General features: G+C 50.0%; 1 protein-coding gene across 1 annotated transcript in view; it reads right to left on the bottom strand.

The window, feature by feature from the left end:
• Nucleotides 1-25,272, bottom strand: part of ADCK5 (aarF domain containing kinase 5) — a 183,621-nt gene extending 158,349 nt beyond the window's left edge. Inside the window, 1 exon segment of the mRNA XM_088458901.1 lies at nucleotides 25,186-25,272. Coding sequence (XP_088315027.1) covers nucleotides 25,186-25,205 — 20 coding nt within the window. The 5' untranslated portion in view covers nucleotides 25,206-25,272.
• Between the last annotated feature and the right edge of the window lie 350 nt (nucleotides 25,273-25,622).

Below are 25,622 nucleotides of genomic sequence, written 5' to 3'. Positions count from 1 at the left end.
ACATCCTGTGACATCATTACACTGAGCTCCTGACACCCTGTGACATCATTACACTGCTCCTGACAGACACCCTGTGACATCATTACACTGCTCTCCTGACAGACACCCTGTGACATCATTACACTGCTCCTGACATCATTACACTGCTCTCCTGACAGACACCCTGTGACATCATTACACTGCTCCTGACATCATTACACTGAGCTCCTGACAGACATCCTGTGACATCATTACACTGAGCTCCTGACACCCTGTGACATCATAACACTGCTCCTCACAGACACCCTGTGACATCATTACACTGCTCTCCTGACAGACACCCTGTGACATCATTACACTGCTCCTGACATCATTACACTGCGCTCCTGACAGACACCCTGTGACATCATTACACTGCTCTCCTGACAGACACCCTGTGACATCATTACACTGCTCCTGACATCATTACACTGAGCTCCTGACAGACACCCTGTGACATCATTACACTGCGCTCCTGAGAGACACCCTGTGACATCATTACACTGCTCTCCTGACAGACACCCTGTGACATCATTACACTGCTCCTGACATCATTACATTGAGCTCCTGACACCCTGTGACATCATTACACTGCTCCTGACAGACACCCTGTGACATCATTACACTGCTCCTGACACCCTGTGACATCATTACACTGCGGTCCTGACAGACATCCTGTGACATCATTACACTGAGCTCCTGACAGACACCCTGTGACATCATTACACTGCTCCTGACACCCTGTGACATCATTACACTGCGCTCCTGGCACCCTGTGACATCATTACACTGCGCTCCTGACAGACACCCTGTGACATCATTACATTGCGCTCCTGACACCCTGTGACATCATTACACTGCTCCTGACACTCTGTGACATCATTACACTGCTCCTGACAGACACCCTGTGACATCATTACACTGCTCCTGACAGACACCCTGTGACATCATTACACTGCGCTCCTGACAGACACCCTGTGACATCATTACACTGCTCCTGACACCCTGTGACACCATTACACTGCTCTCCTGACAGACACCCTGTGACATCATTACACTGAGCTCCTGACAGACACCCTGTGACATCATTGCACTGTGCTCCTGACAGACACAGTGTGACATCATTACACTGTGCTCCTGACAGACATCCTGTGACATCATTACACTGAGCTCCTGACAGACACCCTGTGACATCATTACACTGCTCCAGACAGACACCCTGTGACATCATTACACTGAGGTCCTCACAGACACCCTGTGACATCATTACACTGCTCTCCTGACAGACACCCTGTGACATCATTACACTGCTCCTGACATCATTACACTGAGCTCCTGACAGACACCCTGTGACATCATTACACTGCGCTCCTGACAGACACCCTGTGACATCATTACACTGCTCTCCTGACAGACACCCTGTGACATCATTACATTGCGCTCCTGACACCCTGTGACATCATTACACTGCGCTCCTGACAGACACCCTTTGACATCATTACACTGCGCTCCTGACAGACACCCTTTGACATCATTACACTGCTCCTGACAGACATCCTGTGACATCATTACACTGCGCTCCTGACAGACACCCTGTGACATCATTACACTGCTCCTGACAGACATCCTGTGACATCATTACACTGCGCTCCTGACAGACACCCTTTGACATCATTACACTGCGCTCCTGACAGACACCCTGTGACATCATTACACTACGCTCCTGACAGACATCCTGTGACATCATTACACTGCTCCTGACAGACACCCTGTGACATCATTACACTGCTCCTGACAGACACCCTGTGACATCATTACACTGCGCTCCTGACAGACACCCTGTGACATCATACACTGCTCCTGACAGACACCCTGTGACATCATTACACTGCTCCTGACACCCTGTGACATCATTACACTGAGCTCCTGACAGACACCCTGTGACATCATAACACTGCTCTCCTGATAGACACCCTGTGACATCATTACACTGCGCTCCTGACAGACATCCTGTGACATCATTACACTGCGCTCCTGACAGACACCCTGTGACATCATTACACTGCGCTCCTGACACCCTGTGACATCATTACACTGCTCCTGACAGACAGCCTGTGACATCATTACACTGCGCTCCTGACAGACACCCTGTGACATCACTACACTGCGCTCCTGACAGACACCCTGTGACATCATTACACTGCGCTCCTGACACCCTGTGACATCATTACACTGCTCCTGACACCCTGTGACATCATTACACTGCTCCTGACAGACACCCTGTGACATCATTACACTGCGCTCCTGACAGACACCCTGTGACATCATTACACTGCTCCTGACAGACACCCTGTGACATCATTACAATGCTCCTGACATACACCCTGTGACATCATTACACTGCTCCTGACAGACACCCTGTGACATCATTACACTGCTCCTGACAGACACCCTGTGACATCATTACACTGTGCTCCTGACAGACACCCTGTGACATCATTACACTGCGCTCCTGACAGACACCCTGTGACATCATTACACTGCGCTCCTGACAGACACCCTTTGACATCATTACACTGCGCTCCTGACAGACACCCTTTGACATCATTACACTGTGCTCCTGACAGACACCCTGTGACATCATTACACTGCGCTCCTGGCACCCTGTGACATCATTACACTGCGCTCCTGACAGACACCCTGTGACATCATTACATTGCGCTCCTGACACCCTGTGACATCATTACACTGCGCTCCTGATAGACACCCTGTGACATCATTACACTGCTCCTGACACTCTGTGACATCATTACACTGCTCCTGACAGACACCCTGTGACATCATTACACTGCTCCTGACAGACACCCTGTGACATCATTACACTGCGCTCCTGACAGACACCCTGTGACATCATTACACTGCTCCTGACACCCTGTGACACCATTACACTGCTCTCCTGACAGACACCCTGTGACATCATTACACTGAGCTCCTGACAGACACCCTGTGACATCATTGCACTGTGCTCCTGACAGACACAGTGTGACATCATTACACTGTGCTCCTGACAGACATCCTGTGACATCATTACACTGAGCTCCTGACAGACACCCTGTGACATCATTACACTGCTCCAGACAGACACCCTGTGACATCATTACACTGAGGTCCTCACAGACACCCTGTGACATCATTACACTGCTCACCTGACAGACACCCTGTGACATCATTACACTGCTCCTGACATCATTACACTGAGCTCCTGACAGACACCCTGTGACATCATTACACTGCGCTCCTGACAGACACCCTGTGACATCATTACACTGCTCCTGACAGACACCCTGTGACATCATTACACTGCTCTCCTGACAGAAACCCTGTGACATCATTACACTGCTCCTGACATCATTACACTGAGCTTCTGACAGACACCCTGTGACATCATTACACTGCGCTCCTGACAGACACCCTGTGACATCATTACACTGCGCTCCTGACAGACACCCTTTGACATCATTACACTGCGCTCCTGACAGACACCCTTTGACATCATTACACTGCTCCTGACAGACACCCTGTGACATCATTACACTGCTCCTGACAGACATCCTGTGACATCATTACACTGCGCTCCTGACAGACACCCTTTGACATCATTACACTGCGCTCCTGACAGACACCCTTTGACATCATTACACTGCGCTCCTGACAGACACCCTTTGACATCATTACACTGCGCTCCTGACAGACACCCTGTGACATCATTACACTACGCTCCTGACAGACATCCTGTGACATCATTACACTGCTCCTGACAGACACCCTGTGACATCATTACACTGCTCCTGACAGACACCCTGTGACATCATTACACTGCTCTCCTGAAAGACACCCTGTGACATCATTACACTGCTCCTGACATCATTACATTGAGCTCCTGACAGACACCCTGTGACATCATTACACTGCTCCTGACAGACACCCTGTGACATCATTACACTGAGCTCCTGAAAGACACCCTGTGACATCATTACACTGCGCTCCTGACAGACATCCTGTGACATCATTACACTGCGCTCCTGACAGACACCCTGTGACATCATTACACTGCTCCTGACACCCTGTGACATCATTACACTACGCTCCTGGCACCCTGTGACATCATTACACTGCGCTCCTGACAGACACCCTGTGACATCATTACACTGCGCTCCTGACACCCTGTGACATCATTACACTGCGCTCCTGACAGACACCCTGTGACATCATTACACTGCGCTCCTGACACCCTGTGACATCATTACACTGCGCTCCTGACAGACACCCTGTGACATCATTACACTGCTCCTGACACTCTGTGACATCATTACACTGCTCCTGACAGACACCCTGTGACATCATTACACTGCTCCTGACAGACTCCCTGTGACATCATTACACTGCGCTCCTGACAGACACCCTGTGACATCATTACACTGCTCCTGACAGACACCCTGTGACATCATTACACTGCGCTCCTGACAGACACCCTGTGACATCATACACTGCTCCTGACAGACACCCTGTGACATCATTACACTGCTCCTGACACCCTGTGACATCATTACACTGAGCTCCTGACAGACACCCTGTGACATCATAACACTGCTCTCCTGATAGACACCCTGTGACATCATTACACTGCGCTCCTGACAGACACCCTGTGACATCATTACACTGCACTCCTGACAGACACCCTGTGACATCATTACACTGCGCTCCTGACACCCTGTGACATCATTACACTGCTCCTGACAGACAGCCTGTGACATCATTACACTGCGCTCCTGACAGACACCCAGTGACATCACTACACTGCGCTCCTGACAGACACCCTGTGACATCATTACACTGCGCTCCTGACACCCTGTGACATCATTACACTGCTCCTGACACCCTGTGACATCATTACACTGCTCCTGACAGACACCCTGTGACATCATTACACTGCGCTCCTGACAGACACCCTGTGACATCATTACACTGCTCCTGACAGACACCCTGTGACATCATTACACTGCTCCTGACATACACCCTGTGACATCATTACACTGCTCCTGACAGACACCCTGTGACATCATTACACTGCTCCTGACAGACACCCTGTGACATCATTACACTGCGCTCCTGACAGACACCCTGTGACATCATTACACTGCGCTCCTGACAGACACCCTGTGACATCATTACACTGCGCTCCTGACAGACACCCTTTGACATCATTACACTGCGCTCCTGACAGACACCCTTTGACATCATTACACTGCGCTCCTGACAGACACCCTGTGACATCATTACACGACACTCCTGACAGACATCCTGTGACATCATTACACTGCTCCTGACAGACACCCTGTGACATCATTACATTGCTCCTGACAGACACCCTGTGACATCATTACACTGCTCTCCTGAAAGACACCCTGTGACATCATTACACTGCTCCTGACATCATTACATTGAGCTCCTGACAGACACCCTGTGACATCATTACACTGCTCCTGACAGACAACCTGTGACATCATTACACTGCTCCTGACACCCTGTGACATCATTACACTGCGCTCCTGACAGACATCCTGTGACATCATTACACTGCGCTCCTGACAGACACCCTGTGACATCATTACACTGCTCCTGACACCCTGTGACATCATTACACTGCGCTCCTGGCACCCTGTGACATCATTACACTGCGCTCCTGACAGACACCCTGTGACATCATTACACTGCGCTCCTGACACCCTGTGACATCATTACACTGCGCTCCTGACAGACACCCTGTGACATCATTACACTGTTCCTGACACTCTGTGACATCATTACACTGCTCCTGACAGACACCCTGTGACATCATTACACTGCTCCTGACAGACTCCCTGTGACATCATTACACTGCGCTCCTGACAGACACCCTGTGACATCATTACACTGCTCCTGACAGACACCCTGTGACATCATTACACTGCGCTCCTGACAGACACCCTGTGACATCATACACTGCTCCTGACAGACACCCTGTGACATCATTACACTGCTCCTGACACCCTGTGACATCATTACACTGAGCTCCTGACAGACACCCTGTGACATCATAACACTGCTCTCCTGACAGACACCCTGTGACATCATTACACTGCGCTCCTGACAGACACCCTGTGACATCATTACACTGCTCCTGACAGACACCCTGTGACATCATTACACTGCTCCAGAAAACCCTGTGACATCATTACACTGCTCCTGACAGACATCCTGTGACATCATTACACTGAGCTCCTGACACCCTGTGACATCATTACACTGCTCCTGACAGACACCCTGTGACATCATTACACTGCTCTCCTGACAGACACCCTGTACATCATTACACTGCTCCTGACATCATTACACTGCTCTCCTGACAGACACCCTGTGACATCATTACACTGCTCCTGACATCATTACACTGAGCTCCTGACAGACATCCTGTGACATCATTACACTGAGCTCCTGACACCCTGTGACATCATAACACTGCTCCTCACAGACACCCTGTGACATCATTACACTGCTCTCCTGACAGACACCCTGTGACATCATTACACTGCTCCTGACATCATTACACTGAGCTCCTGACAGACACCCTGTGACATCATTACACTGCGCTCCTGACAGACACCCTGTGACATCATTACACTGCTCTCCTGACAGACACCCTGTGACATCATTACACTGCTCCTGACATCATTACACTGAGCTCCTGACAGACACCCTGTGACATCATTACACTGCTCTCCTGACAGACACCCTGTGACATCATTACACTGCTCCTGACATCATTACATTGAGCTCCTGACACCCTGTGACATCATTACACTGCTCCTGACAGACACCCTGTGACATCATTACACTGCTCCTGACACCCTGCGACATCATTACACTGCGCTCCTGACAGACATCCTGTGACATCATTACACTGCGCTCCTGACAGACACCCTGTGACATCATTACATTGCGCTCCTGACACCCTGTGACATCATTACACTGCTCCTGACAGACACCCTGTGACATCATTACACTGCTCCTGACACTCTGTGACATCATTACACTGCTCCTGACAGACACCCTGTGACATCATTACACTGCTCCTGACAGACACCCTGTGACATCATTACACTGCGCTCCTGACAGACACCCTGTGACATCATTACACTGCTCCTGACACCCTGTGACACCATTACACTGCTCTCCTGACAGACACCCTGTGACATCATTACACTGAGCTCCTGACAGACACCCTGTGACATCATTACACTGTGCTCCTGACAGACATCCTGTGACATCATTACACTGAGCTCCTGACAGACACCCTGTGACATCATTACACTGCTCCAGACAGACACCCTGTGACATCATTACACTGAGGTCCTCACAGACACCCTGTGACATCATTACACTGCTCTCCTGACAGACACCCTGTGACATCATTACACTGCTCCTGACATCATTACACTGAGCTCCTGACAGACACCCTGTGACATCATTACACTGCGCTCCTGACAGACACCCTGTGACATCTTTACACTGCTCTCCTGACAGACACCCTGTGACATCATTACATTGCGCTCCTGACACCCTGTGACATCATTACACTGCGCTCCTGACAGACACCCTTTGACATCATTACACTGCGCTCCTGACAGACACCCTTTGACATCATTACACTGCTCCTGACAGACATCCTGTGACATCATTACACTGCGCTCCTGACAGACACCCTGTGACATCATTACACTGCTCCTGACACCCTGTGACATCATTACACTACGCTCCTGACAGACATCCTGTGACATCATTACACTGCTCCTGACAGACACCCTGTGACATCATTACACTGCTCCTGACAGACACCCTGTGACATCATTACACTGCTCTCCTGAAAGACACCCTGTGACATCATTACACTGCTCCTGACATCATTACATTGAGCTCCTGACAGACACCCTGTGACATCATTACACTGCTCTCCTGATAGACACCCTGTGACATCATTACACTGCGCTCCTGACAGACACCCTGTGACATCATTACACTGCGCTCCTGACAGACACCCTGTGACATCATTACACTGCTCTCCTGACATACACCCTGTGACATCATTACACTGCGCTCCTGACACCCTGTGACATCATTACACTGCTCCTGACAGACAGCCTGTGACATCATTACACTGCGCTCCTGACAGACACCCTGTGACATCACTACACTGCGCTCCTGACAGACACCCTGTGACATCATTACACTGCACTCCTGACACCCTGTGACATCATTACACTGCTCCTGACACCCTGTGACATCATTACACTGCTCCTGACAGACACCCTGTGACATCATTACACTGCTCCTGACAGACACCCTGTGACATCATTACACTGCTCCTGACAGACACCCTGTGACATCATTACACTGCTCCTGACATACACCCTGTGACATCATTACACTGCTCCTGACAGACACCCTGTGACATCATTACACTGCTCCTGACACCCTGTGACATCATTACACTGTGCTCCTGACAGACACCCTGTGACATCATTACACTGCGCTCCTGACAGACACCCTGTGACATCATTACACTGCTCCTGACATCATTACATTGAGCTCCTGACAGACACCCTATGACATCATTACACTGCTCCTGACAGACACCCTGTGACATCATTACACTGCTCCTGACACCCTGTGACATTATTACACTGCGCTCCTGACAGACATCCTGTGAAATCATTACACTGCGCTCCTGACAGACACCCTGTGACATCATTACACTGCTCCTGACACCCTGTGACATCATTACACTGCGCTCCTGGCACCCTGTGACATCATTACACTGCGCTCCTGACAGACACCCTGTGACATCATTACACTGCGCTCCTGACACCCTGTGACATCATTACACTGCGCTCCTGACAGACACCCTGTGACATCATTACACTGCTCCTGACACTCTGTGACATCATTACACTGCTCCTGACAGACACCCTGTGACATCATTACACTGCTCCTGACAGACTCCCTGTGACATCATTACACTGCGCTCCTGACAGACACCCTGTGACATCATTACACTGCTCCTGACAGACACCCTGTGACATCATTACACTGCGCTCCTGACAGACACCCTGTGACATCATTACACTGCGCTCCTGACAGACACCCTGTGACATCATTACACTGCTCCTGACAGACACCCTGTGACATCATTGCACTGTGCTCCTGACAGACAGAGTGTGACATCATTACACTGTGCTCCTGACAGACATCCTGTGACATCATTACACTGAGCTCCTGACAGACACCCTGTGACATCATTACACTGCTCCAGACAGACACCCTGTGACATCATTACACTGAGGTCCTCACAGACACCCTGTGACATCATTACACTGCTCTCCTGACAGACACCCTGTGACATCATTACACTGCTCCTGACATCATTACACTGAGCTCCTGACAGACACCCTGTGACATCATTACACTGCGCTCCTGACAGACACCCTGTGACATCATTACACTGCGCTCCTGACAGACACCCTTTGACATCATTACACTGCGCTCCTGACAGACACCCTTTGACATCATTACACTGCGCTCCTGACAGACATCCTGTGACATCATTACACTGCGCTCCTGACAGACACCCTGTGACATCATTACACTGTTCCTGACAGACATCCTGTGACATCATTACACTGCGCTCCTGACAGACACCCTTTGACATCATTACACTGCGCTCCTGACAGACACCCTTTGACATCATTACACTGCGCTCCTGACAGACACCCTGTGAGATCATTACACTACGCTCCTGACAGACACCCTGTGACATCATTACACTGCTCCTGACAGACACCCTGTGACATCATTACACTGCTCCTGACAGACACCCTGTGACATCATTACACTGCTCTCCTGAAAGACACCCTGTGACATCATTACACTGCTCTCCTGAAAGACACCCTGTGACATCATTACACTGCGCTCCTGACAGACACCCTGTGACATCATTACACTGCGCTCCTGACAGACACCCTGTGACATCATTACACTGCTCCTGACACCCTGTGACATCATTACACTGCGCTCCTGGCACCCTGTGACATCATTACACTGCGCTCCTGACAGACACCCTGTGACATCATTACACTGCGCTCCTGACAGACACCCTGTGACATCATTACACTGCGCTCCTGACAGACACCCTGTGACATCATTACACTGCGCTCCTGACAGACACCCTGTGACATCATTACACTGCTCCTGACAGACACCCTGTGACATCATTACACTGCGCTCCTGACAGACACCCTGTGACATCATACACTGCTCCTGACAGACACCCTGTGACATCATTACACTGCTCCTGACACCCTGTGACATCATTACACTGAGCTCCTGACAGACACCCTGTGACATCATAACACTGCTCTCCTGATAGACACCCTGTGACATCATTACACTGCTCTCCTGACAGACACCCTGTGACATCATTACACTGCGCTCCTGACAGACACCCTGTGACATCATTACACTGCTCTCCTGACATACACCCTGTGACATCATTACACTGCGCTCCTGACACCCTGTGACATCATTACACTGCTCCTGACAGACAGCCTGTGACATCATTACACTGCGCTCCTGACAGACACCCTGTGACATCACTACACTGCGCTCCTGACAGACACCCTGTGACATCATTACACTGCGCTCCTGACACCCTGTGACATCATTACACTGCTCCTGACAGACACCCTGTGACATCATTACACTGCTCCTGACAGACACCCTGTGACATCATTACACTGCTCCTGACAGACACCCTGTGACATCATTACACTGCTCCTGACAGACACCCTGTGACATCATTACACTGCTCCTGACAGACACCCTGTGACATCATTACACTGCTCCTGACAGACACCCTGTGACATCATTACACTGCTCCTGACACCCTGTGACATCATTACACTGTGCTCCTGACAGACAACCTGTGACATCATTACACTGCGCTCCTGACAGACACCCTGTGACATCATTACACTGCGCTCCTGACAGACACCCTTTGACATCATTACACTGCTCCAGACAGACACCCTGTGACATCATTATACTGAGGTCCTCACAGACACCCTGTGACATCATTACACTGCTCTCCTGACAGACACCCTGTGACATCATTACACTGCTCCTGACATCATTACACTGCGCTCCTGACAGACACCCTGTGACATCATTACACTGCGCTCCTGACAGACACCCTGTGACATCATTACACTGCGCTCCTGACAGACACCCTTTGACATCATTACACTGCGCTCCTGACAGACACCCTGTGACATCATTACACTGCGCTCCTGACAGACACCCTTTGACATCATTACACTGCGCTCCTGACAGACACCCTTTGACATCATTACACTGCTCCTGACAGACATCCTGTGACATCATTACACTGCGCTCCTGACAGACACCCTGTGACATCATTACACTGTTCCTGACAGACATCCTGTGACATCATTACACTGCGCTCCTGACAGACACCCTGTGACATCATTACACTACGCTCCTGACAGACACCCTGTGACATCATTACACTGCTCCTGACAGACACCCTGTGACATCATTACACTGCTCCTGACAGACACCCTGTGACATCATTACACTGCTCTCCTGAAAGACACCCTGTGACATCATTACACTGCTCCTGACACCCTGTGACATCATTACACTGCGCTCCTGACAGACATCCTGTGACATCATTACACTGCGCTCCTGACAGACACCCTGTGACATCATTACACTGCTCCTGGCACCCTGTGACATCATTACACTGCGCTCCTGACAGACACCCTGTGACATCATTACACTGCGCTCCTGACAGACACCCTGTGACATCATTACACTGCGCTCCTGACAGACACCCTGTGACATCATTACACTGCGCTCCTGACAGACACCCTGTGACATCATTACACTGCGCTCCTGACAGACACAGTGTGACATCATTACACTGCTCCTGACAGACACCCTGTGACATCATTACACTGCTCCTGACAGACACCCTGTGACATCATTACACTGCGCTCCTGACAGACACCCTGTGACATCATACACTGCTCCTGACAGACACCCTGTGACATCATTACACTGCTCCTGACACCCTGTGACATCATTACACTGAGCTCCTGACAGACACCCTGTGACATCATAACACTGCTCTCCTGATAGACACCCTGTGACATCATTACACTGCTCTCCTGACAGACACCCTGTGACATCATTACACTGCGCTCCTGACAGACACCCTGTGACATCATTACACTGCTCTCCTGACATACACCCTGTGACATCATTACACTGCGCTCCTGACACCCTGTGACATCATTACACTGCTCCTGACAGACAGCCTGTGACATCATTACACTGCGCTCCTGACAGACACCCTGTGACATCACTACACTGCGCTCCTGACAGACACCCTGTGACATCATTACACTGCGCTCCTGACACCCTGTGACATCATTACACTGCTCCTGACACCCTGTGACATCATTACACTGCTCCTGACAGACACCCTGTGACATCATTACACTGCTCCTGACAGACACCCTGTGACATCATTACACTGCTCCTGACAGACACCCTGTGACATCATTACACTGCTCCTGACAGACACCCTGTGACATCATTACACTGCTCCTGACAGACACCCTGTGACATCATTACACTGCTCCTGACACCCTGTGACATCATTACACTGTGCTCCTGACAGACAACCTGTGACATCATTACACTGCGCTCCTGACAGACACCCTGTGACATCATTACACTGCTCCTGACAGACACCCTGTGACATCATTACACTGCTCTCCTGAAAGACACCCTGTGACATCATTACACTGCTCCTGACACCCTGTGACATCATTACACTGCGCTCCTGACAGACATCCTGTGACATCATTACACTGCGCTCCTGACAGACACCCTGTGACATCATTACACTGCTCCTGACACCCTGTGACATCATTACACTGCGCTCCTGGCACCCTTTGACATCATTACACTGCGCTCCTGACAGACACCCTTTGACATCATTACACTGCGCTCCTGACAGACACCCTGTGACATCATTACACTACGCTCCTGACAGACATCCTGTGACATCATTACACTGCTCCTGACAGACACCCTGTGACATCATTACACTGCTCCTGACAGACACCCTGTGACATCATTACACTGCTCTCCTGAAAGACACCCTGTGACATCATTACACTGCTCCTGACATCATTACATTGAGCTCCTGACAGACACCCTGTGACATCATTACACTGCTCCTGACAGACACCCTGTGACATCATTACACTGCTCCTGACACCCTTTGACATCATTACACTGCGCTCCTGACAGACATCCTGTGACATCATTACACTGCACTCCTGACAGACACCCTGTGACATCATTACACTGCTCCTGACACCCTGTGACATCATTACACTGCGCTCCTGGCACCCTGTGACATCATTACACTGCGCTCCTGACAGACACCCTGTGACATCATTACACTGCGCTCCTGACACCCTGTGACATTACACTGCGCTCCTGACAGACACCCTGTGACATCATTACACTGCTCCTGACACTCTGTGACATCATTACACTGCTCCTGACAGACACCCTGTGACATCATTACACTGCTCCTGACAGACTCCCTGTGACATCATTACACTGCGCTCCTGACAGACACCCTGTGACATCATTACACTGCTCCTGACAGACACCCTGTGACATCATTACACTGCGCTCCTGACAGACACCCTGTGACATCATACACTGCTCCTGACAGACACCCTGTGACATCATTACACTGCTCCTGACACCCTGTGACATCATTACACTGAGCTCCTGACAGACACCCTGTGACATCATAACACTGCTCTCCTGATAGACACCCTGTGACATCATTACACTGCGCTCCTGACAGACACCCTGTGACATCATTACACTGCGCTCCTGACAGACACCCTGTGACATCATTACACTGCTCTCCTGACATACACCCTGTGACATCATTACACTGCGCTCCTGACACCCTGTGACATCATTACACTGCTCCTGACAGACAGCCTGTGACATCATTACTCTGCGCTCCTGACACCCTGTGACATCATTACACTGCTCCTGACAGACACCCTGTGACATCATTACACTGCGCTCCTGACATACACCCTGTGACATCATTCAACTGCGCTCCTGACACCCTGTGACATCATTACACTGCTCCTGACACCCTGTGACATCATTACACTGCTCCTGACAGACACCCTGTGACATCATTACACTGCTCCTGACAGACACCCTGTGACATCATTACACTGCTCCTGACATACACCCTGTGACATCATTACACTGCTCCTGACAGACACCCTGTGACATCATTACACTGCTCCTGACACCCTTTGACATCATTACACTGAGCTCCTGACAGACACCCTGTGACATCATTACACTGCTCTCCTGACAGACACCCTGTGACATCATTACACTGTGCTGACATACACCCTGTGACATCATTACACTGAGCTCCTGACACCCTGTGACATCATTACACTGCGCTCCTGACAGACACCCTGTGACATCATTACACTGTGCTCCTGACAGACATCCTGTGACATCATTACACTGAGCTCCTGACACCCTGTGACATCATTACACTGCGCTCCTGACATACATCCTGTGACATCATTACACCAAGCTCCTGACACCCTGTGACATCATTACACTGCTCCTGACAGACACCCTGTGACATCATTATACTGCTCCTGACAGACACCCTGTGACATCATTACACTGCTCCTGACAGACACCCTATGACATCATTACACTGCTCTCCTGACAGACACCCTGTGACATAATTACACTGCTCTCCTGACACCCTGTGACATCATTACACTGAGCTCCTGACATACACCCTGTGACATCATTACACTGTGCTCCTGACAGACATCCTGTGACATCATTACACTGAGCTCCTGACACCCTGTGACATCATTACACTGAGCTACTGAAAGACACCCTGTGACATTACACTGCTCCTGACAGACACCCTGTGACATCATTACACTGCTCCTGACAGACACCCTGTGACATCATTACACTGAGCTCCTGACACCCTGTGACATCATTACACTGCGCTCCTGACAGACACCTGTGACATCATTACACTGCTCCTGACAGACACCCTGTGACATCATTACACTGCGCTCCTGACATACACCCTGTGACATCATTACACTGATCCTGACAGACACCCTGTGACATCATTACACTGTGCTCCTGACAGACACCCTGTGACATCATTACACTGCTCTCCTGACAGACACCCTGTGACATCATTACACTGCTCCTGACATCATTACACTGAGCTCCTGACACCCTGTGACATCATTACACTGATACTGACAAACACCCTGTGACATCATTACACTACGCTCCTGACAGACACCCTGTGACATCATTACACTGCTCCTGACAGACACCCTGTGACATCATTACACTGCGCTCCTGACATACACCCTGTGACATCATTACACTGATCCTGACAGACACCCTGTGACATCATTACACTGCGCTCCTGACACCCTGTGACATCATTACACTGAGCTCCTGACACCCTGTGACATCATTACACTGAGCTCCTGACAGACACCCTGTGACATCATTACACTGCACTCCTGACAGACACCCTGTGACATCATTACACTACGCTCCTGACACCGTGTGACATCATTACACTGAGCTCCTGACAGACACCCTGTGACATCATTACACTGCGCTCCTGACATACACCCTGTGACATCATTACACTGCTCTCCTGACAGACACCCTGTGATATCATTACACTGCTCCTGACAGACACCCTGTGACATCATTACACTGAGCTCCTGACAGACACCCTGTGACATCATTACACTGCTCTCCTGACAGACACCCTGTGACATCATTACACTGCTCCTGACAGACACCCTGTGACATCATTACACTGCGCTCCTGACAGACTCAATGTGACATCATTACACTGCGCTCCTGACAGACTCAATGTGACATCATTACACTGCGCTCCTGAAAGACACCCTGTGACATCATTACACTGATCCTGACAGACACCCTGTGACATCATTACACTGTGCTCCTGACAGACACCCTGTGACATCATTACACTGCTCCTGACAGACACCCTGTGACATCATTACACTGCGCTCTTGACACACAGTGTGACATCATTACACTGCGCTCCAGAAAGACATCCTGTGACATCATCACACTGAGATCCTGACAGACACCCTGTGACATCATTACACTGAGCTCCTGACAGACACCCTGTGACATCATTACACTGCACTCCTGATAGACACCCTGTGACATCATTACACTGAGCTCCTGACACCCTGTGACATCATTACACTGCGCTCCTGACAGACATCCTGTGACATCATTACACTGAGCTCCTGACACCCTGTGACATCATTACACTGATACTGACAAACACCCTGTGACATCATTACACTACGCTCCTGACAGACACCCTGTGACATCATTACACTGCTCCTGACAGACACCCTGTGACATCATTACACTACGCTCCTGACAGACACCCTGTGACATCATTACACTGCTCCTGACAGACACCCTGTGACATCATTACACTGCTCTCCTGACAGACACCCTGTGACATCATTACACTGCTCTCCTGACACCCTGTGACATCATTACACTGCTCCTGACAGACACCCTGTGACATCATTACACTGCTCCTGACAGACACCCTGTGACATCATTACACTGCTCTCCTGACACCCTGTGACATCATTACACTGCGCTCCTGACATACACCCTGTGACATCATTACACTGTGCTCCTGACAGACATCCTGTGACATCATTACACTGAGCTCCTGACACCCTGTGACATCATTACACTGCTCCTGACACCCTGCGACATCATTACACTGCTCCTGACACCCTGCGACATCATTACACTGAGCTCCTGAAAGACACCCTGTGACATCATTACACTGTGCTCCTGACACCCTGTGACATCATTACACTGAGCTCCTGACACCCTGCGACATCATTACACTGAGCTCCTGAAAGACACCCTGTGACATCATTACACTGAGCTCCTGAAAGACACCCTGTGACATCATTACACTGCACTCCTGACAGACACCCTGTGACATCATTACACTGATCCTGACAGACACCCTGTGAAATCATTACACTGCTCTCCTGACAGACACCCTGTGACATCATTACACTGCTCTCCTGACATACACCCTGTGACATCATTACACTGTGCTCCTGACAGACACCCTGTGACATCATTACACTGCTCTTCTGACACCCTGTGACATCATTACACTGAGCTCCTGACAGACACCCTGTGACATCATTACACTGCTCCTGACATACATCCTGTGACATCATTACACTGCTCCTGACAGACACCATGTGACATCATTACACTGCTCCTGACAGACACCCTGTGACATCATTACACTGCGCTCCTGACAGACACCCTGTGACATCATAACACTGCTCTCCTGACAGACACCCTGTGACATCATTACACTGAGCTCCTGACATACACCCTGTGACATCATTACACTGTGCTCCTGACAGACACCCTGTGACATCATTACACTGCTCTTCTGACACCCTGTGACATCATTACACTGAGCTCCTGACAGACACCCTGTGACATCATTACACTGCTCCTGACATACATCCTGTGACATCATTACACTGCTCCTGACAGACACCCTGTGACATCATTACACTGAGCTCCTGACAGACACCCAGTGACATCAGTACACTGCTCCTGACAGACATCCTGTGACATCATTACACTACGCTCCTGACACCCTGTGACATCATTACACTGCTCCTGACACCCTGTGACATCATTACACTGCGCTCCTGACAGACACCCTGTGACATCATTACACTGAGCTCCTGACAGACACCCTGTGACATCATTACACTGAGCTCCTGACAGACACCCTGTGACATCATTACACTGCTCCTGACAGACACCCTATGACATCATTACACTGCTCCTGACAGACACCCTGTGACATCATTACACTGCGCTCCTGACAGACACCCTGTGACATCATAACACTGCTCTCCTGACAGACACCCAGTGACATCATTACACTGCTCCTGACAGACATCCTGTGACATCATTACACTACGCTCCTGACACCCTGTGACATCATTACACTGCTCCTGACACCCTGTGACATCATTACACTGCTCCTGACACCATGTGACATCATTACACTGCGCTCCTGACAGACACCCTGTGACATCATTACACTGAGCTCCTGACACCCTGTGACATCATTACACTGAGCTCCTGACAGACACCCTGTGACATCATTACACTGAGCTCCTGACACCCTGTGACATCATTACACTGAGCTCCTGACACCCTGTGACATCATTACACTGAGCTCCTGACACCCTGTGACATCATTACACTGCACTCCTGACAGACACCCTGTGACATCATTACACTGAGATCCTGACAGACACCCTGTGACATCATTACACTGCGCTCCTGACAGACACCCTGTGACATCATTACACTGCGCTCCTGACATACACCCTGTGACATCATTACAGTGCGCTCCTGACAGACACCCTGTGACATCATTACACTGCGCTCCTGACAGACACCCTGTGACATCATTACACTGCACTCCTGACATACACCCTGTGACATCATTACACTGAGCTCCTGACAGACACCCTGTGACATCATTACACTGCTCTCCTGACACCCTGTGACATCATTACACTGTGCTGACATACACCCTGTGACATCATTACACTGCACTCCTGACAGACACCCTGTGACATCATTACACTGAGCTCCTGACAGACACCCTGTGACATCATTACACTGTGCTGACATACACCCTGTGACATCATTACACTGCACTCCTGACAGACACCCTGTGACATCATTACACTGCTCCTGACAGACACCCTGTGACATCATTACACTGCTCTCCTGACAGACACCCTGTGACATCATTACACTGTGCTGACAGACACCCTGTGACATCATTACACTGTGCTGACATACACCATGTGACATCATTACACTGCTCCTGACAGACACCCTGTGACATCATTACACTGCTCTCCTGACAGACACCCTGTGACATCATTACACTGCTCTCCTGACACCCTGTGACATCATTACACTGCGCTCCTGACAGACACCCTGTGACATCATTACACTGCTCTCCTGACAGACACCCTGTGACATCATTACACTGTGCTCCTGACAGACACCCTGTGACATCATTACACTGAGCTCCTGACAGACACCCTGTGACATCATTACACTGTGCTGACATACACCCTGTGACATCATTACACTGCTCCTGACACCCTGTGACATCATTACACTGTGCTCCTGACAGACACCCTGTGACATCATTACACTGTGCTGACATACACCCTGTGACATCATTACACTGCACTCATGACAGACACCCTGTGACATCATTACACTGAGCTCCTGACACCCTGTGACATCATTACACTGCGCTCCTGACAGACACCCTGTGACATCATTACACTGCTCTCCTGACAGACACCCTGTGACATCATTACACTGAGCTCCTGACAGACACCCTGTGACATCATTACACCAAGCTCCTGACACCCTGTGACATCATTACACTGCTCCTGACAGACACCCTGTGACATCATTACACTGCTCCTGACAGACACCCTGTGACATCATTACACTGATCTACTTACAGACACCCTGTGACATCATTACACTGAGCTCCTGACAGACATCCTGTGACATCATTACACTGAGCTCCTGACAGACATCCTGTGACATCATTACACTGCTCCTGACACCCTGTGACATCATTACACTGCGCTCCTGACAGACATCCTGTGACATCATTACACTGAGCTCCTGACACCCTGTGACATCATTACACTGATACTGACAAACACCCTGTGACATCATTACACTGAGCTCCTGAAAGACACCCTGTGACATCATTACACTACGCTCCTGACAGACACCCTGTGACATCATTACACTGCTCTCCTGACAGACACCCTGTGACATCATTACACTGAGCTCCTGACAGACATCCTGTGACATCATTACACTGAGCTCCTGACAGACATCCTGTGACATCATTACACTGCTCCTGACACCCTGTGACATCATTACACTGCGCTCCTGACAGACATCCTGTGACATCATTACACTGAGCTCCTGACACCCTGTGACATCATTACACTGATACTGACAAACACCCTGTGACATCATTACACTGAGCTCCTGAAAGACACCCTGTGACATCATTACACTACGCTCCTGACAGACACCCTGTGACATCATTACACTGCTCTCCTGACAGACACCCTGTGACATCATTACACTGCGCTCCTGACAGACACCCTGTGACATCATTACACTGCTCCTGACAGACACCCTGTGACATCATGACACTGCTCCTGACAGACACCCTGTGACATCATTACACTGCTCTCCTGACAGACACCCTGTGACATCATTACACTGCTCTCCTGACACCCTGTGACATCATTACACTGTGCTCCTGACAGACACCCTGTGACATCATTACACTGCTCTTCTGACACCCTGTGACATCATTACACTGAGCTCCTGACAGACACCCTGTGACATCATTACACTGAGCTCCTGACACCCTGTGATATCATTACTCTGAGCTCCTGACAGACACCCTGTGACATCATTACACTGCTCCTGACAGACAACCTGTGACATCATTACACTGCGCTCCTGACATACACCCTGTGACATCATTACACTGAGCTCCTGACACCCTGTGACATCATTACACTGCGCTCCTGACAGACACCCTGTGACATCATTACACTGAGCTCCTGACAGACACCCTGTGCCATCATTACACTGAGCTCCTGACAGACACCCTGTGACATCATTACACTGCGCTCCTGACAGACACCTGTGACATCATTACACTGCGCTCCTGACAGACACCCTGTGACATCATTACACTGCTCCTGACAGACATCCTGTGACATCATTACACTGTTCTCCTGACAGACACCCTGTGACATCATTACACTGAGCTCCTGACAGACACCCTGTGACATCATTACACTGCTCCTGACACCCTGTGACATCATTACACTGCTCCTGACAGACACCCTGTGACATCATTACACTGCTCCTGACAGTCACCCTGTGACATCATTACACTGAGCTCCTGACAGACACCCTGTGACATCATTACACTGCGCTCCTGACAGACATCCTGTGACATCATTACACTTCGCTCCTGACATACACCATGTGACATCATTACACTGCTCCTGACAGACACCCTGTGACATCATTACACTGCTCCTGACAGACACCCTGTGACATCATTACACTGCGCTCCTGACAGACACCCTGTGACATCATACACTGTGCTGACATACACCCTGTGACATCATTACACTGCACTCCTGACAGACACCCTGTGACATCATTACACTGAGCTCCTGACAGACACCCTGTGACATCATTACACTGTGCTGACATACACCCTGTGACATCATTACACTGCACTCCTGACAGACACCCTGTGACATCATTACACTGCTCCTGACAGACACCCTGTGACATCATTACACTGCTCTCCTGACAGACACCCTGTGACATCATTACACTGTGCTGACAGACACCCTGTGACATCATTACACTGTGCTGACATACACCATGTGACATCATTACACTGCTCCTGACAGACACCCTGTGACATCATTACACTGCTCTCCTGACAGACACCCTGTGACATCATTACACTGCTCTCCTGACACCCTGTGACATCATTACACTGCGCTCCTGACAGACACCCTGTGACATCATTACACTGCTCTCCTGACAGACACCCTGTGACATCATTACACTGTGCTCCTGACAGACACCCTGTGACATCATTACACTGAGCTCCTGACAGACACCCTGTGACATCATTACACTGTGCTGACATACACCCTGTGACATCATTACACTGCTCCTGACACCCTGTGACATCATTACACTGTGCTCCTGACAGACACACTGTGACATCATTACACTGTGCTGACATACACCCTGTGACATCATTACACTGCACTCATGACAGACACCCTGTGACATCATTACACTGAGCTCCTGACACCCTGTGACATCATTACACTGCGCTCCTGACAGACACCCTGTGACATCATTACACTGCTCTCCTGACAGACACCCTGTGACATCATTACACTGAGCTCCTGACAGACACCCTGTGACATCATTACACCAAGCTCCTGACACCCTGTGACATCATTACACTGCTCCTGACAGACACCCTGTGACATCATTACACTGCTCCTGACAGACACCCTGTGACATCATTACACTGATCTACTTACAGACACCCTGTGACATCATTACACTGAGCTCCTGACAGACATCCTGTGACATCATTACACTGAGCTCCTGACAGACATCCTGTGACATCATTACACTGCTCCTGACACCCTGTGACATCATTACACTGCGCTCCTGACAGACATCCTGTGACATCATTACACTGAGCTCCTGACACCCTGTAACATCATTACACTGATACTGACAAACACCCTGTGACATCATTACACTGAGCTCCTGAAAGACACCCTGTGACATCATTACACTACGCTCCTGACAGACACCCTGTGACATCATTACACTGAGCTCCTGACAGACATCCTGTGACATCATTACACTGAGCTCCTGACAGACATCCTGTGACATCATTACACTGCTCCTGACACCCTGTGACATCATTACACTGCGCTCCTGACAGACATCCTGTGACATCATTACACTGAGCTCCTGACACCCTGTGACATCATTACACTGATACTGACAAACACCCTGTGACATCATTACACTGAGCTCCTGAAAGACACCCTGTGACATCATTACACTACGCTCCTGACAGACACCCTGTGACATCATTACACTGCTCCTGACAGACACCCTGTGACATCATGACACTGCTCCTGACAGACACCCTGTGACATCATTACACTGCTCTCCTGACAGACACCCTGTGACATCATTACACTGCTCTCCTGACACCCTGTGACATCATTACACTGCTCTCCTGACACCCTGTGACATCATTACACTGTGCTCCTGACAGACACCCTGTGACATCATTACACTGCTCTTCTGACACCCTGTGACATCATTACACTGAGCTCCTGACAGACACCCTGTGACATCATTACACTGAGCTCCTGACACCCTGTGATATCATTACTCTGAGCTCCTGACAGACACCCTGTGACATCATTACACTGCTCCTGACAGACACCCTGTGACATCATTACACTGCGCTCCTGACATACACCCTGTGACATCATTACACTGAGCTCCTGACACCCTGTGACATCATTACACTGCGCTCCTGACAGACACCCTGTGACATCATTACACTGAGCTCCTGACAGACACCCTGTGACATCATTACACTGCTCCTGACAGACATCCTGTGACATCATTACACTGTTCTCCTGACAGACATCCTGTGACATCATTACACTGCTCTCCTGACAGACACCCTGTGACATCATTACACTGAGCTCCTGACAGACACCCTGTGACATCATTACACTGCTCCTGACACCCTGTGACATCATTACACTGCTCCTGACAGACACCCTGTGACATCATTACACTGCTCCTGACAGTCACCCTGTGACATCATTACACTGAGCTCCTGACAGACACCCTGTGACATCATTACACTGCGCTCCTGACAGACATCCTGTGACATCATTACACTTCGCTCCTGACATACACCATGTGACATCATTACACTGCTCCTGACAGACACCCTGTGACATCATTACACTGGGCTCCTGACACCCTGTGACAGCATTACACTGCGATCCTGACAGACACCCTGTGACATCATTAGACTATCAGCTCTTAGTCCATTGGCTCTGAGTGATTTCTCCAATAAGGACATATGCTAAACACTGTGCCCCGCAATTGGACGCTTACCATCATACATCGGTGTTTCTGTAACGCACCCCAGTCTCCTGTCCACCCCCACCCAGTCTCCTGTATTTCCTAGGCCACACCGGTAACCTCACAGGGACAATTCCAGGAACCGCAGGGTTAAAGAAAGATAAACTCTGATCAGGGAGGTCTGGCACACAACCAGTTAACTAAACTTTTTTTACTAAATAATTGTAGTAATGTCCCTGACCCTCGTCCTCCTCTGTCCTCCAAAGATCAGAGACAGATAAAGCGATGACAGGAATCTGTCCCGGTAGTTACATGGCTGTAAGGGGACTCAACGCTACAATATGGGTTAGAGAAGCAATGGCTAGCTAGAGAGGCGGCGTGCTTGAGAAGCAGTGGCGTGCAATAGAAGTGTGCTAGAGAGTCAGGAGTGTGCTAGGAAGACAATGATGTGTTAGGAAGCGATGGCATGCTAGGGAGGCGGTGGTGTACTAGGGAAGCAGTGGCGTGCTAGAGAAGCGATGGCGTATTAGGGAGGAGGTGGCATGCTAGAGAGTAAGGGGTGTGCTAGGAAGACAATGATGTGTTAGGAAGTGATGGCATGCTAGGGAGGCGGTGGTGTACTAGGGAAGCAGTGGCGTGCTAGAGAAGCGATGGCGTATTAGGGAGGAGGTAGCATGCTAGAGAAGCGATAGAGTGCTATGGAGGCAGTGGTGTGTTAGGGAGAAGATGGCATGCTGGAGAAGCGATAGCGTGCTATGGAGGCAGTAACGTGAAAGAAAGGTGGTGGAGTGCTAGAGTAGCGATGGCGTGCTACGGAGGCAGTGCCGTCATAGATACCATATTTGCAGGCAGTGTAGGACACAGAAAGGGAACAGGACCCTGGAAGACATGAACTAGGTGGTAAAAGGAACAGCATGAAAGCATTAGGAGGAGGAGAGGCTGTATGACGGTATAGTGGGAAGAGGAATCCTAAGGGAGTCTTACCCCGAGGTCTGCGTGCCCATCTGTCTTGTAGATAACAGAGTGTTGGAGGAACATCGGGGCAGCTGGGTCTTGTGCAAACGATAACACAAGAACTACAAGAGAAAACAGACACTGAGACAAAACATCTCCCCCCTTCTCCCCACTCTCTCCCCCTGCTCCCCACTCTCACGTCTCTCTCCCCCCTGCTCCCCACTCACATCTCTCTCTCCCCCTGCTCCCCGCTCTCACGTCTCTCCCCCCCAGCTCCCCACTCGCACGTCTCTCTCTCCCCCTGCTCCCCACTCACATCTCTCTCCCCCCCTGCTCCCCACTCACGTCTCTCTCTCCCCCTGCTCCCCACTCTCACGTCTCTCTCCCCCAGCTCCCCACTCACATCTCTCTCCCCCTGCTCCCCGCTCTCACGTCTATCCCCCCCTGCTCCCCACTCTCACGTCTCT

This window comes from Taudactylus pleione, unplaced genomic scaffold (genome assembly GCF_031769625.1).
Source record: "Taudactylus pleione unplaced genomic scaffold, aTauple2 ptg000863l, whole genome shotgun sequence".
Lineage (NCBI taxonomy): Eukaryota > Metazoa > Chordata > Amphibia > Anura > Myobatrachidae > Taudactylus > Taudactylus pleione.
Note: the sequence above shows the minus strand (reverse complement) of the source record. Positions and strands in the feature narration are given on the sequence as shown.